This window comes from Pipistrellus kuhlii, unplaced genomic scaffold (assembly GCF_014108245.1).
Source record: "Pipistrellus kuhlii isolate mPipKuh1 unplaced genomic scaffold, mPipKuh1.p scaffold_m20_p_3, whole genome shotgun sequence".
Classification (NCBI taxonomy): domain Eukaryota; kingdom Metazoa; phylum Chordata; class Mammalia; order Chiroptera; family Vespertilionidae; genus Pipistrellus; species Pipistrellus kuhlii.
Window position 1 is genome coordinate 100,173,411 of NW_023425529.1, and position 17,730 is coordinate 100,191,140.

General features: G+C 36.3%; 1 protein-coding gene across 6 annotated transcripts in view; it reads right to left on the bottom strand.

The window, feature by feature from the left end:
• The window catches only part of NBEA (neurobeachin), a 798,235-nt gene that overhangs the window by 66,958 nt on the left and 713,547 nt on the right, over positions 1-17,730 (bottom strand). For all 6 annotated transcript variants that reach the window (XM_036455167.2, XM_036455161.2, XM_036455163.2 and 3 more), the window contains one exon: positions 7,525-7,677. In XM_036455167.2, coding sequence (XP_036311060.1) covers positions 7,525-7,677 — 153 coding nt within the window. The remainder of the gene's footprint in view (positions 1-7,524; positions 7,678-17,730) is intronic.

A 17,730-nucleotide genomic window follows, 5' to 3' on the forward strand; every position in this document is an offset into this window, starting at 1 on the left:
CCATACGTAAAAATAAACTCAAAATGGATACAGGATTTAATATAAGATGGGAAAACATAAAAATACTAGGGAAATCCACAGGCAGCAAAATCTCAGACATATCCCAAAAGAACTTTTTCACTGCTACTGCTCCTAGGGCAATGGAAGCTAAAGAGAAAATAAACAAATAGGACTACGTCAAAATAAAAAGCTTTTTCACAGCAAAGGAAACCATCAATAAAATAACAAGAAATCCCATTGCATGGGAGAACATATTTGCCAATGATATCAACAATAAGAGTTTAATCTCCAACATTTACAGAGAACTCTAACAACTTAAGAAAAAGAAGATAAACCATCAATCAAAAGATGGGTAAGTGATCTAAATAGACACTTTTCAAAAGAAGACTGAAGGAAGGCCAAGAGGCACATGAAAACATGCAGAAAGTCACAAATCATCAGAGAGATTGAAATAAAAACAACAATTGTTATCATCTTACACCTGTCTGAATGGCTATCATCAACAAATCATCAAACAACAAGTGTTGGCGAGGATGAGGAGAAAAAGGTACACTACTGGTGGGAATGCAGACTGGTGAAGCCACTGTGGAGAACAGTATGGAGTTTCCTCAAAAAACTAAAAATGGAACTCGCATTTGACCCAGCGATCCCACTTTTAGGAATATATCCCAAGAAACTAGAAACACGAATCAGTAAGGATATATGCACCCTTATGTTTATAGCAGCACAATTCACCATAGCTCAGATTTGGAACAGCTTAAACACCCATCAGCAGACGAGTGGATTAAAAAACTGTGGTACATCTACACAATGGAATACTATGTAAAAAAGGAGTTTCTACCATTTGCAACAACATGGATGGAGATAGACAGCAATGTGCTAAGTGAAATAAGCCAGGCCGAGAAATATAAACATCACATGATCTCACTCATTTGTAGAATATAATGAATGACATAGACTGATGAACAAGAAAAGATCCAGAGACTGAATAACATCAATCAGAACCTCAAACCTCAGGGAAGGAGGGAATCGGTAGGAGGGAGAGGAAAAAATCAACCAAGGGACTTGTGTGCATGCATATGAGCCTAATCAATGGTCACAGATAACAGGGGATGGGGCATGTGTGGGCGATAGGAGGTAATAGGAAGATAAGGACACATATGTAAAATAATAATAATAATAATAATAATAATAATAATAATAATAATAAACCTAAAAAAAGTGTGAGGTAACCAAAACCCCAAGAACACCTGAGAATGTCTTTCCTACCAAGCTAGCAGTCATCAGCTGTATGGTAATATTACCTCGGGCAAATCGGAAAGTATTTTGGAATTATGGTCCTCACCCTTCACAGGTGGGAGAACTTACATGGCTGATCTCCCCACCCAATGTGGTCAATGATGGTTCCAAACACCTTGGTCATCCAGGAGGACCATGGGTGGGGCAAGGAAGTATAATTACACAGAGGTCACCACCCAGCTTCCCTTTTTAATGACACAAAATCAAACCACTGCTCCTTTGTGTGTAAAATTAGAGAGGTTTCTGGCATGTGAGGATACCAAAGGAAGGGCCTATCACTACTTGTTCCTGGGAGAAGTGTAGAAAATGTAACTAAGACCTTGTCTATACAAAAAGAAATTACAGCCAGTTTGAAATGGAATTGCCATGGCCTAGAGCAAAGAATATCCTTACATGATATCATTCTACAATGTCATTATAATTGTCCCCAGATTTGTGTTACCACCATTACCTATAATAGTACCTCACACCCTTGGGAATCAATAAAAAATCCTGGTACTTGGAGACAAAGGTAACACATCTCTTGATATTTTAGAATTACAACATAATGTACAATTATCCCAAACAAACTTACAAACCAATTCTTTGAATGTCTGGCAGCAATTTAAAAAGGACATGAAAGGACTTAATCCCTTCCACTATGTAGAGCACATGTGTCAAACACAAGGCCCGCGGGCCAAATCCGTCCCGCCAGGCCTTGCAATGTGGCCCGCACCGCGCTGTCATCACTGCACTCCGCTGCATTTCCATCACAATGACAGTTTATGACTGTTCAGTAAACCATTCGGCCCGCGATTTAGGCTGGATTTTAGATTTTGGCCCCTTCTCTGATTGAGTTCGACACCCCTAAAGAGGGTGCCCTGGGAAGGCACTTGAGCATTCTAGATATATTGGCTCCTCTTGGGATTTTAGTAATTCAGTTCCCCACAGCTGTTGCCTGAGCTTTCAGTTCATGCCGAGGTTGAAGCCTCGTAATGACTGGTACCATGGATCTATCTCTCACCCAGTGGGGTGAGCTGGGTCCTCCCTGGAGCAGAAACCTGGGTTCCCCAAGATATGAGATCAGCGGGGCTTCGCCAACAGGTGAGGGGATCCCAAGGCAGATGCTGGGTGGGGAGGCTATTGGGGCATAGGATACCAAGGAGACAGAACTGAACCTCACATCACCCTGCTTGGCCCCAGAAGATGGCTGGTTAGCAGAGATGGGTAAGATTCCTCAGGGAAGGAACAACCTAAGACAGGCACAGTTCCAGAGGGGCCATCAGGAGAGAACTTGAGGGTCAACAGAAGTGGGGCACATATTCTTATTCCCCCCAACTTTGCAGGGCCTGAATCTTCACCCCTTCTGAGGGAGGTCTCCTCCCCCCATGGCTGCTTCGCTCCCCATGAACAGCTCCAATCGGGACCCAGGTAACAGACAGATTTGGCCGACAGCTGCTGCCCTCTCACTGCAGCAAGACTTGTTTGAGATGTCTTGTACCCATGGTGTGGGGAAGTGGGTTTTTTATATTCAAATCCAGCCTAGTACCAGGAATCCTCAGGCCTCCTCAAGAAGACAAATAATAATTTCCACTAACATGCACAGGGTAAAATAAGAATGTTGTTAAAGTGCTGAGATTGACAGTAGAATAGTAGTCAAGTTTTCAGACTAATTTAAGTTGGCTAATTGAAATAATCAAATATTCTAGAAAAATTGATTTTATGGTACAAAAAGCTGTTCCTAAAGTGTTAACAAAAATTTTTATTGGCAGTTCATCTCATGGTAAAATTGCATGACATGTAATGAACCTAAAGCAGTCATATTTTCGAGCAAAAAACAAAAAAAGATGTAAAATCTATCAAGACTACATTATAAAACTTCCAAAAGCCTCCTAATATCTAAATAAAAAGGGGAGAGGGATAGTAGAAGAATATCATGTAAGGAAAAATATCCTGTAAGTAAATTACATCTAGAAAATTTTTACTTTAGAAAATTAACTTTCATTTGTAATGCTAACAACAAGGCACCCATGAAAAACACACATGGTGTCAAAACAAGCCAGAGGAAAATCATTTGGGCAAAAAATGAAAAAGGATCTTAAGTCAAATTTATAGAAAAGATTCCTTTACTAACTTTTGGTCAAGAATATGTTTGCACAATTTTTAGAAAACAATTCCAAGACCATGTGGATTCCTGCAACAGAGAGGAAGTGCCAGGACTGCTCCAGCCATGAAGACAGAAGAGAAGCAGTCCAGAGATGGAGGATGCTGATGCCTTGCCATACTAGTAGACAGCAGCTGTGCATCATTGCAGGTTGCCCAGGACCAAACCAGAGAGGGTTGGACCTGCATCACCACCATTTGTCCACCATTCAGTATTGAAATATCATTGCTGACATGTACACATAAGGAACTTTGTATGACATTGAAATTGAGACTTAAAAGAACTGTTAGCCCAGAAAGAAACTTAATACAGACTAATTCATTTGCCTCTCAGCATAACCATTATGGCTTGTCTCATTTTCAGTTCTTATAAGTGTATTTCTTGTATCACATGATCTCACACATCTAGGGGAAATAATGAACAACATAAAGTGATGAACAAAAACAGATCCGGAGTCAGGGAAGCATCGATCAGACTGTCAAACCTCAGAGAGAAAGTAGGGGAATGTGGGAGAAAGAGGGAGAGGTTAACCAAAGGACTTGTATGCATGCATATAAGCCTAACCAGTGGTTATGGACAACAGGAGGGTGGGGGAATACATTGGGAGGAGTTTGGGTTGGGAATGGGGGATGAGGTCAATTATGTGATACCATAATCAATAAAAAATTAAAATAAATTAAATTAAAAAATTAAAAAACCATTATGCTAAGTGAAGCTAGTCACAAAAGGCCACATATTATGATTCCCATTTATATGAAATCTCCAGAATAGGCAAATCTATAGAAACAGAAAGCAGATTACTGGCTACTCCAGATTGGGGGTGAAGAGGAGTTAAGAGGTATGAGAATTTGTCTTAGTATTGTAAAAATGTTTATAATCAACTGTTGTGATGGTTGCATATATCTGCGATTATAAAGAAAACGACTGAATTATATACACTTAAAATGGGTGAGTTGTATTATATGTGAGTTCTATCTCAATAAAGCTATTTTAAAAAGAAAAAGGAAATAAAATCACAGCACTCTTGCTCAAAGTCTTGCAATGACTGCATTTTGGTAACAATAAAAATGCAAAGTTTTTTCGATAGCTTTCAACTCTCAGTCCTCCTGCTGTGTGCTCCCTGCTCACTCTACCCAAACCCAATGGATTTCCTGCGAAACACTTTGACCCTGCTACAAATGTCCCTCAGCCTGCAATGCTCTTTGCCCAAGAGTCATCTAGTTCACTCTCCCACACCCTTCAAGCCTTAATTCCAGTCACACCTTCACAAGGAGGGGATCCTGACTGCCATCCTTGTTTTCCTGATCCCTTACTACTTTTTCCTTAACGTGTTGATTACCTTTTAGTATACTACATATTTTACTTATTTATTTACTCTTTATTGTCTTGATCAAAAGTAATCTCTGAGACGGCAGGATCTTTGTTCACTGGTGCACTGAAAACATTCACACAGTGCCTGGGATGCTCACTAATGACCTGTGGACTGAGTAGAGCACAGCACTGCTTACATTTACTATAACTGTGTTACTTGTCTGTATTCCTAACTAGATTGTGAGTTCCTTCCAGATACTAACTGTGTTTCTCATGCTCGTATTCCCAGAACCCAGAGAAGTATGAAGCATAAAAGGCCCTTATGACTTAACTAGAGGCCCGGTGCATGAAATTTGTGCATGAGGAGGAGTTCCCTCAGGCCAGCCTGCACCCTCTCCAATCCTGGACCCCTTGGGGGATGTCTAACTGCCAGTTTAGACTCCATCTGCTGGCTTCTAATCACTCACCTGCCTGCCTGCCTGATGGCCCCTCACTGCCTCTGCATACTGGCCTGATCATCCACAACTGCCCCCCTGCTGGCCTGGTCACCCCTAACTGACCCCTCCCCCCCACTGGCTTGGTTGCTTCTCATGGCCCTCCGCTTGCCTGGTCGCCCCACACAGCCTGATTTGGTCATTTGGTCATTCCTCACTAACCACCCCCCAGCCCACCTGGTCGTAGGCAGCCATCTTGTGAGGGAGTAAGAGTTAATTTGCATATTACCTCTTTATTATATAGGATGCCTGGGATAAATGAAGAAACTGTTCTACTCTAGCTTTATTTAGAGTAAGACCCATGTCCAATGCTTCCTTATGTTTTTAATCATGCATTATCAGAGCTGGCTCTCAATAAAGGTCTAGGTACTAACCAATGCTCAGTTTCAGAGACAAGGAGAACACTGACACTTCCAAGAGAGAAGAGTGTCTTATTTTGTCTAAAGTGTCATAGCAAACAGATGGCAAAGCAGGCACTCACACCCAAGGTACCTATCTGAATATTTTAAGATGCTGCAGAAGATTTCTAAAAATTCTTGTTATACTATGCTTAAAATTCTTTTTTGTGTGTGTGCAAATTTTTACCTATCACAAGAGAAACTTCTTTAAAATATGAAAATCTTATAAAGATTGTAAGACAGTAAGGGCAAAGCCACATTCAACTCCACTTTCTCTGCTCAGTGCACCAGGATCTGCTCTAAAGACCAAGAATGTCTTGCATCTGGCCCTGAAGCACCAGGATCTGTGAGCTGAGGGCTGGTGGCGATATCAGTGCACATCCATGAAAGGTCTTTTTCTAAAATAAATTTTTAAAAGGGCAGATTATGATTGATGGACCCAGCATTAGGATAATGTTATCAGATGTACTTTCTACTTCTGTCCTTTATGAGGCAGTCATATTATAATCATGTTAGCACTGAGCACAGTGCTTTATAAATGTCTCAGGAGTTACTTGGTCATAATCAACCTAGCTTGGTGTGGATAAATTAAACAATTCTTGATATGTGAACTAAATACATTTAGAGTTTATTGAAACGTCTACTAAAAGTGTTTATATCACCTTTCCAGATTTTTCTAATAAGACCAAATTTTGAATTTCACATTTCTTCAGTGAAACACAATTCCTGTCACTGTAATTATAAATATATACAACTCTAACCAATTATATATATTATTGCTTATAACTAAAAAAACAATAGACTGAAAGAAATACATCATTAAAAATCAAAGTAGGTTTCATTTTTAAATGTGAGAAAAGAAAGTGAAGCTGTATACATGTAAAGGCTTCTACAAATGCACCAAATGCCTTTTCAGTCACTGGCAGGAGACAATAAAACTAATCGTCTATATTCAATGATACCATTCCTTTTCATTATTTTTGTCTTTTTTGCCATGAATTCTTTAGTGACAGCTTAAAGGCATGCTTTTGGATACAGAGTACTAGTCCATACAAAGAAATGAAAGCTTTTTGTTACCACTGCATACTTGTTCCTTATTGGCTGGTCGGCATGGCTAGTGGCCATGGCTTGTGGGTGTAGTGGAGTGATGGTTAATTTGCATATTATTCTTTTATTAGATAGGATTAGCACCCACATGAAAACTTTTGTTCAACCAACTGAATTCAACAGAATGAGCACAGAAAAAATGATCCAACAATTTTTGGCTACTTTGCTTGCCTAAGTGACTAGTTTGGACCTGATTTATAAACATGTTAACATCATTTAGATTATTACATGTTTTATTGGAACACCCAGGCACCTCTCATACAAATTTAAAAAGTAATGACATTTTTCCAAAGAATGTTTTCTAGATGGGTGTTCTCTTAAAGTCAGTATATTACATTGTAAGCTATGCATCACAGCTTATAATTTTCTCCATATAAATATAAATATGCTCTAAATTAAATTATTTTGTTTTGAATAATTTATGCGTGAAAAAGAAAGCATATTTAGTCAGTATAAAAAAATAAGGAGTGGGAATTTATTATAAGCATTTTAGAATATGTTACATTAGTCAATAGATGCTCATCTGATTGTCTTCTCCTAAGAGAGCAAATATAACTAAGTTAGCATTCCTTTATTAGTCCTCATGAAAGGAATATCCACTCTACAATAGAGAATGGTGTCAAAAGACAACAGTAAAATGTTTTGTTTTCCTCTTAAGTTTTTAACCTCATAAATGTTAAATGACAATTTGTTAATAGTTAGAAACAAAACATAACTACAGAGTATTTCTATTTTTTGGTGACTGCTGAAGCAAAAACAAAATCTCTCTTACCATCCTGTTGATCCTTACAAAGTCTTCGGGTTTTTTTGCCCAAGGGGGAAGATCAACATTATTTATTACCACTTCATCTTCTCTGACTCCAAGACTATATCCATTACTGTTGACAAACATCTCTGGTAGGTAATAGAACTCTGGAATCAGTTCCTGCCCAAAATAAAAATGTAGCATATTAAATGACTTTAAAAATCAGTTGAATAACACTATCAATTTATAATTTAACTAAATAGAATTAAATAATTTATTTAAATCTAATATTTTATTCTTAATTTAATTATATTTAGATAAGAATCTAGGAAGACATTTTTCTTGAATAATTTGCTTGATAAGTTATCTTTATACGATTTCTAATCTTATCTTACCACAAATTAAGAGAAATGAGTTATAAAATCAATAATAGTTCACAATAGTGTTAGTAAAGAAATATATAAGGCTATATTTACAAGCCAATGCTGTTTAGTAAACTTTTCTGAATATTATTAATGAAATATTCACATTAAAAATAAGTTTTTGTCAGTATTGGTTAAAAATCATGTCTCCTACTTTTTTCTGACTATACTGGCAATTACAATGCATAATTTCTATAAAGAGATTCAGCTTAATTTTGTAATTTTGCAAAATAAATTATTTTTATACTGACTAATAAACAAAATAGCTATAAGAGATAATATGCAACATAAGTTTTTTTTATTATTAAATATATTTAATTGACTTTTTACAGAGAGGAAGGGAGAGGAATAGAGAGTTTAGAAACATCATTCAGCTGCCTCCTGCACACCCCCACTGGGGTGTGCCTGCAACCAAGGTATGTGCCCCTGACCGGAATCGAACCCAGGGCCTTTCAGTCCACAGGCCAATGCTCTATCCACTGAGCCAAATCGGTTTCGGCCATAATAAGTTTTACCTGTTTAATGCATGACACCTCAATAGTAAGTTTTTAATAAATTGGATGCAAAGAAAATGTGTGTTATCTGCATATAAGAAAGATATTAACAAATGGGATCAAGGCAAATGTGGTTGATATGGAAAGACTAACATGTGGTTTTTGTCACTTGAGAATAAATCTGATATAGAAATGAACTGATTTTATGATCCTAAAAGTTTTTATTGTTTTGCTTTTTTATATAGCAACTGGAGAAAATGAAAACAGAAAAACCACTGAAGTTGTTATGTATACATACCATCTATACCATGAAAAAAATACTGATCTTTTCCAATACCAATATGAGAATTAAATTAACTTTAAAATATATTGTGAAAAGCATAAGGACATTTATTTGTGTGATATATAATCAAACCTCACTGTGGTTTGTCTAGTGATACATATCACATTTTAAAAGACTACCAGGCACCGAGTTCTTCAAATAAATTGGATTCTTCAGCCCCCACCTCCCTCAAAAAATCATACTCAAAAGTTTTCAGTCAAGATGATAGAGTAGCTAAACTGAGTACTCACCTCCTCCCACAACCACATCAAAATTACAACTAAACTATAGAACAACCATCATTAAGAATTACCTGAAATATAACTGAACAGAAGTCCTATAATTAAGGACATAAAGAACAAGTCCCATAGAGACTGGTAGGAAGGGCAGAGATACCGAACAGGCCGGTTCCATACTCAAGTGTGGCAGTTAAAAATCAGGAAGATTATCTCAGTTGTGGAGGTTCTACCTGAGGAGCGAGGGGTTCCAGCATCACCCCCAAACTCCCCGCCCAGTATTCTAGTGCCAGGAGGAGAAGTCTCCATATCATCTGGCTCTGGAAAACTAGTGGGATTATGCTAAGGTGAGCAGACAAAAGTGGGACAGTCCCGCCAAAAGCAGGACGTCTGGTCACCTTAATTATGGCTGAATGAGAAAGAAGGCTATTGAAGTCCAAGGAGTTATTTTTAAAAGGCCGAAGCACAGAATCACTCAGACTTATTCTCTCTGAGCTCTAGTGCGAGGCCAGCATTTTGAAAGGCACCAGGGACATATGGTGAGGAACTGAGTTGTCTGGCATCAGAATGAGAGCTGGCGGGTAGCTTTCTTCCAGACAGAAGTGCTCACAGAAACCATTGTTTATTTGCTGAGCCTTCCCTGACATAGCTCATGTCTGAGTCTCTGGCAATTTTTAGTGACTTGAATGTTAAAAGGGAAATTGAGGAGGGTTGAAAGAAAAACTAATAGGTAAACCAACAGCCTAATTTACAAATAATGATATAGATTAGTTGGTGGATAAGACTGGGTAAAAGGATGCTTCAGCAATATTAGATCAGCAAGAATTATAAGGAATCAATTTCTGGGCTGGGAAAGCATAACAAATAGTATCATATTGTGTTAAAGAAACAATGTTGTAAAGGTATGTAGTCTATAATTAGGAGGCAGAAGTAAAGAATCATTGCTATTCTTATATATTTGTACTCAAATCAGAAATGCATAATGGTTATAAATCGAATGTTTTTATTTACCTAAAATTCAAATGTTGAAACCTTTGTAGGTAATTAGCATTGGATGAGGTCATATCCTTGTTAGAGTTTTGGGAGAGCTTGCCCCTCTTTGCCATGTGAAGACACAGCAAGAAAATGGCCCTGTATGAACCAGGAAACAGGCTCTCACCAGACATATAACCTGGCCATGTGGGTGCCCTGATCCAACTCCAGAGCTGCAAGAGATAAATTTCTGTTGTTTACAAGCTACCTACTTTATGGTAAAATATAGCAGCTCAAGCTAACCAAGATAATTGTTAACTTGTCATTTTAATCCATTAAGATAAAACGTACAGTTTTCTTTTGGTCTTTCTCTCACTATTTGGTAAAAGATGTAGAGAAGATAAATAACATTGCTACTTGAAAATTACCCATTTTTGTATGACACTAAATAGCAATAGCATCCCAAATGGTCAGAAGAGGAAAAGAAATATAAGGCCATGTAGCTGCTGGTTGGGGCGTAATAGGCTCTTGGAAGTCAGAGATTTCCCTACTGCCTTTCATGTTGTTTGTATTCATGGCCTATCTCTAGAACTAGACGATATAAGATTCCTTGAGGACAGAGAGGGATATATATCCACGTGGATACAGCAGCATGTGTATTTTTAAAAACAGCCCAAAGACTCTCAATTTAGCTTTAACTTTCTTAGTGCTCTAATATTTTTTCACATATTATTCTTCATTCTTTCCTTACAATACGGTCATATAAAATATGTGGTTACTTACCATTATAATAGTATTTCACTAAATATCGTTGAATTAAATTCACAAAGTTATAAGAAGCCTAGATTTTATTTTCACAAAAATTTGAGCTAAAACAGATTTTAAGCCTTATTTTGTAAGGTTTATATATTGTTGAATTCCCCCATAGTTCTTGGTGATATACTTTGTATACATCAGGTGCTCATTAAATATTAAACTATTGAAGGTATTAGATAAGTTATTTTAATATCAGTAGAAATCTTCAGGGGACTGTGTTGGGAGAATGCTTCAAGTCATGAAAAAAGCCAATGAAGCAGATTATTAAATAAAAGTGTAAGAGGAGCCTAGAAACAAAATGTGTTACTCTTGAGGGAAGATTTTGCAGTTTTTTAAAAACAGTTATCTGGGTTATTCTAGTTTTAGAAAAGTATAAAAAGTTAAATTTAAATTTAGAAAAGGTTTTTGTTTTTTTTTTAAAGTTGCCAGCAAAATTGTACACAAAGTGCAGAACTGACAGAAGCAAGACTTATTTCATTTTAATTGAAGCACTCTAGAAATAGGGGGTGGAGAGTCACCATCAGACAGAACAAAACAAAGCTGAAAGGGTTGTTCAGAATGCGGGAGGAAGAGCACTCAGTAGGAACACTTGGAGGACTTCAGTTGGGGCCAGTCACTTCCATAGCCTTCAAAAGGACCCCACAGGAGACTTTTTCTCTGCTCCAATACTCATCTGGCCACTCAGAATATGGTCATAAATTGGGGTGTTAATTAAGATGTTAGTGTAAACTGAAATAGGCTTGATGTCTGAAGGGACAAAGAAACGCTCAGATTTCTAATAGTGGGAACAATCACAAAACAGACACATTTTTAAAGCAAATGAACACATTCTTGAATTGCAGCTTATTTGAAAGATTCCTAGAAAAGACCAGAAAATAACTAAACTTCAGGTCTGAACCCTGAAGTTCCAAGCCGGGGAGGTTTTTATGAAGGGGAAGGGAAAACAAGTAAAATCACAAAAAGTCTAGAAGTCACTGAAGCAGCACAATTTATGCCTCTGTATTAATGTTTTTAAATCTTGTTTCAAATGGCATTTAAAATTTAAAAGTTAATATGTAAATGTGAAATTACACTCACATTTATATTAATTAGAAATCACTTATTTTTAAAAGTAAATCTAATGAATAAAAGAGTCTCATCTCTGACATTCAACCTTGAAGTCACAGAACATGACAGGACTGTGCCTGCTCTGAGACAAGGAGTCAGCTGAAGCATGACCTTTGCTTGTTCAATCTTAAAACAGCAGGTATCATGTGTTCTTTTGTTTTGTTTTGTTTTGTTTTGTTTTTGTATCTTCCTAATGTCTTGGGACTATTCCAAGTGCTTTCTGCATTTCTTTTGATCTTCAAAAAACTTCATAGACAGGTATTCTTATTTTTCTCACTTCATTTATAGCCATGAACATAGAGGCAAAGAGAATTATGCTAAATAATATGATAATGCTTATGCTACAAATACATGGTTAAGCCAGAAATCAAAGCCAAACACTTTAAATCCAGGATCCCAGCTCTCCCACTTCCTATATTTCACCTTTTAAAACAGCAACCCAGTAATTCTATCTGACTTCATTTTACTTGTCTGCACAGCATTTATTGTTTTATTTATGCCTCCATGTCTCACTGTAAAAGAAATTCTATGACAGCAGGGATCTTGTCTATCTTGCTCATTTGCTCATCACTTATTTGCTAAGAAGTGGCCTCACCCATAATAGGTACTCAATACATATCTGTGGAGTGAAAAAATAAATCAATAATTTATCATACCCTGAATTTCAGGCATGAAATAGTGATAAAAAATATTGAAGGTCTTGGCTTTCAAATTGCGTTAAGTAAAGCAGAATGACCTCACGGCTACCAGTTAGTTGTAGCTAATGGGGAGTCTGGTTGGGTAGGCAGTTGTGAAACTGTCTCTTCTTTTATCAGAGAAGTGCTACTTTATATGCACTGAAATCAAAGAGATCTGAGTTCAAATTTAGACTTCTGGCTAGCCCAAGTGTCTTTCTTTTGTCGGTTCATTAGATTCCATATACAAGTGACATCATATGATATTTGTCTTTCTCTGACTGGCTTATTTCACTTAGTATAATAATCCCCAAGTTCATCTAAATTCCACAAAGGTAAGAGTTTCTTCTTTTTTTCATGGCTGCACAATATTCTATTGTATACATGTACCACAGCTTTTTTATATACTCATCTACTGATGGTCATTTGAACTGTTTACAGATCTTGGCTATTGTAAGTTTCTTAACCTCTTGAAAATAATCATTTTTTCATGCAAAATTGTGATGATGATGATAGCATCTAACTCACAGTGTAAATAAAAGGATTAAATGGGAGTAATGTGTATGAAACAATGCATTTAATAGCTTTACACAAGCTATTTAGAAGCTATTCTCTGTCTCTCTCTTTCTCTCTCTGTCTCTCATCATATGTGTGTGTGTGTGTGTATGTGTGTGTGTGTGTGTGTGTGTGTGTGTGTGTGTGTGAATTTTTTAAAGAAGTAAATAAAAATATTATGGCTGAGTTTATCAGTACAAAAGTACATCTGTGATTAGTTAAAAGCTCCATTAATTCAAATATCTGTTCAAATGAATACCTATGCAGACTTTAAAATGATCAAAGTATTTGTTAATCAAATATATTAGATAGACTTACCTCAGCTAATCAGACCTATTTTTATGCTATGTGTACTTCAGATTTAGGTTTTGTCTAAATGCACAGATTGAATCAAATGATATAAATTAAAGTTGAACTTACAATTGTTTTAAATTAGTGACTTGTGGAGTTTTCAAAGATTGCTGTAACCAACCAGACCTTCCACCCAACATGTCTTTTGACATTTCCACTTTACAACTGTTCCCATAAGAAGGTGGATTCTATGTCTCCTCTTTTAAAATATGGGCTGGCTTATTTCAAACTGACACTGCAGGGCTTCCACATAAGTGTAAGACTTCAGGGACTTTGCAGCTTCTGTTTTCATCCCCTTAGAAGCCAATTACTACATAAAGTGGAGCTAGAAAGATCAGGTAGAGCAAGCATGTCAAACCCAAATGCTAACATGGACCAAATAAACAAGCTTTAAGTGTATGTGGGCTGCAAAAAACAAAAGCCTGCCGAAACCAGTTTGGCTCAGTCAGTCAGCCTGTGGACTGAAAGGTCCCAGGTTCGATTCCAGTCAAGGGCATGGTACCTTGGTTTCGGGCACATCCCCAGTGGGGGGAGTGCAAGAGGCAGCTGATCGATGTTTCTAACTCTATCTCTCTCCTTTCCTCTCTGTAAAAAATCAATAAAATATATATATTTTTAAAAGCTTCAATTTTCATAGAAACTTAGGTATATTTTGATAGAGATACAAAAAGCTGAATACAAAGGGCTGAAATAAATGAGTAATCATTAACATAAAGTAATGGAACATTTTAATAAAAATTAACATTTTTTTCTTGAACATTAACTTACCAGACATTGAATAACTGCACAAATTAATAAGCATAATGCAAATAAGCCTATTTTTCTTGTTCTCCAAAAGAGAAATATTTTCTCTTGCACACACCAAACAAGTCAGTACAAGACGTAGCAATCGGCTGCTAAAATATTTGCTTGCTAGTATTAGTGGAGAGAAATGGTGTGCTTGCACATAAGGCCGTAAGGGAAATTAGTGCAAGACAATTACTAGTATATAAATAAGTCATTAGCAAACTTGTAGTTCGCTATTATTAATTATGTATAACAGGATATTATAAAAATTAAATTATAAAGTTTTTATTAAAATGTTTCTTACATATCACTATATTGGATGGGCCACAAAAATATGCTTTATTGGCTGCATATGGCCCAGGGGTTGCATGCTTGATATAGAGAGACAAACAGACCTAAATAATCTCTAGCTACTCTAGCCAGTTCAGGCAAGGCACAAAACACATGAGCGTAGTCATCTTGAATCTTCTAAACCCAGATGGGTCACCCTATTTAACCCCATATGGATGAAAGACAAGCTGTACCTGATGAATTTTAGTCTGATTGCAGAACACTGAGAAAAAAAATGATTTTTAAGCCATTAAAGTTTGGGATGTTATTTACACAGTAATAAATGTCAATTACTCCAACTAGTCTTAGTGGCTGGATATGATCATATAATCATGCAGAAGAATTAAATCTGTGTACCAGCCAATAGATAAAGACTGGAAATAACTCAATAGCCTTCAGTGCTAGCACTGGCTTCCTCTTTATCTGTTGTCACTTATTATCCGTGAACCTCCTTTAGAGAATAGATATAATGACAGCTATCTTACACAACTATTTTGAGAACTATATCAAATAAGCAGAAAAAAAGCATATTTGAAAACTAGTGAGAATTTTTCAAAAAGAATGAACTACTATTATAATTTTTAAGTGTGCTCCTACAGATGTACTTTATGTATTAGCCTGTCTACTTATAATAATACCTCTTCTGCTTACTCTCTTCCGCTGATAGATTTCTGTTAATCAGCTTCTCTTTAAGGAAATAGTCAAAGTAGTTTAAAATCCCCTAAATAAAAATTGGTACACAAAGACATCAAATATTATTAAAGAAATGGCAAGATGAATATTGTAATGGCCATTTTGTATCTGTAAATGTGATTTCTAGCTTATTTTAACTGCTATATTAAAACCTCATGGTACAGTCAATAGTATTATGTGCGTTTCATTAATATAAAGAAAATATCCTCAAACATAATTTCTAATTTACAAGCTTATGACAAGTTCATGCTACTGAGCAATTGGACTTGATTGTCTTAGAATGATAGAAGGCCACTATTAACACTATCATAATTGTATACCTATTGCATCAAATCTGACATTTCAGTTTAATATATTTTTCTGAGTAGGCACACCATTTTATGGCTTCCTAGTGAAATCAAAACTAACCCAGATGTTTTCACTTTTCAAATATAATTCACTGCAAGGTTTTAAAACTGCCATCTCTTTTCTTCCATTTTTCTAAAAGATTGATGCCCTGGCATTCGTTTATTCCACAAGAGCTTATAATGGGTCAATGAGTCAGTAGTGAACACCTCCATTAACTGTATTAATTTACACTATGTCACCTTAATGTCATTTTGTGGCAGCTACCTTTTCTGACATCTACATAGCTATTCAAATGTAATATAACAACTATTGAATGCATTAAGGAAAATTATATAAGAACTTCACCAAGTTGAATGTCATTTTTATCAAGACTATACTGGAGAAATAAAAGATATAAAGTAAAAACCAACTGGTCTGTTTTAACTCTGCAAACCTCTCTCCTGAGAGGCTACTTCACCAACAGTCTTTCTCTGCCCAGCTTGTATTCATTACCACCAGAAGACTGACATTAATAATGAGAGACAGAATAAAACCATCGACTTTGCTCTAGTTATCTCTTATGTGATTGTCTAAGTAGATATTGTAGAGATACTTTTCTTTAAAAATGAAGAATAATTTCTTTACAACTATATCACATAGCTGTTTAGTTTTATAGCTTAGGGATTAAAAATAGAAAGCTTATCAAAAAACAGTTAATAAAACTATTATTGCTCTTGTTAACATATTCTTTCCTGCTAAATATGGTATTATTTCAGGGGGAAATATTTACACTTTAATCAATATATTTAAATATGAACTTATAAAATTTCAAAGTACCACCAGTATTACAAATTTTTTTTTAACATTCTCTTAATGAGAAACCCAAAATTCTTATGGGTTTATATATTTGAACACAAACACACACAAACACACAAACACATACACAACAACAACAACAACCTAAACATAATTGAAATATTGTAATACTAGAGGCCTGGTGCACAAAATTTGTGCACAGATAGGATCCCCTAGGCCTGGCTGGTGATCAAGGCTGAACAGGTTCCCCGCCTCTCCACCTCCCCACCTCCTCCTTCCCTCAGGCCCTCAGCACCCTGCCACCACCGCTGGTTGCCTGCCATGTTCTGTGCCAATCCTTGGTAGTCAGTGCATATCATAGGAAATGAGCAAACTCTTGTTCTTCTGTTGAACTCCCAAGGGGACACTTTGCATATTAGCCTTTTATATGTTTAGACTAGAGGCCCAGTGCACAAAATTTGTGCAAGGGACTCAACCCCCACTGCCACAGCAGCTGCCTTTGCCTCGGATTCCGCCGCCTGGGCTTCGCCTAGAAGGACATCCAGTCTAATTAGCATACTGTGATTTTATTATTATAGATAACAAAACTGAAAGACTGAAAAGTCATATTTGCAATGCAACTATTTTATTGGATCTTTTTCAAATCAATAAAAAATGAGATATGACTTGACTGAAAATTGGCAAAAAATATGAGCAAGTTTGCAGGTCAATAAATATATGAGGAATGCACAACTTAACTCATAATTAATGAAATGCAAGCCAAAACAAAGACAACTCCATTTTTACTTACCAGATTAGCCAAAGTTATGCTGTTTATTAATAATAGCAGTGATGGGGGCATGGGTAAGGAGACATCCACACACTGTTGTATGGAGTAAGTTATCTTTGGGAACTATTGTCTGGCAATATCTTTCAAAATTAATAATGTATATATAGCCTTTGAACCACCAGTCCCATTAACAGAAATCATTCTTTATATGGATACAAAAAGTTTATCAAGATGTCTATATAAGAATGTTTACTGTAACTTTGTGTTTAATAGAAACAATCAGAGTTACAAAGACAAACAATCCACCAATAAGAGATTATGAAAATAAATTATTGTATTGTATGCATTGTGCAGCCTTTAAAAATAAAGTGACTACATGGAAATATTTCAAGATACATTATCATGAAACTTAAAAGGTTTAGGGTGGCAGCAAAGAACAAAAAAGACAGCAATCCATGTCATGCTGAGCTGGGGAAATGCAATTCTCATGAACTAATGAAGTCGGGGAGTAGAGGGATGCTACCTGTTTGTACTCATGGGTTACTTGAGAATAAAAAATAAAA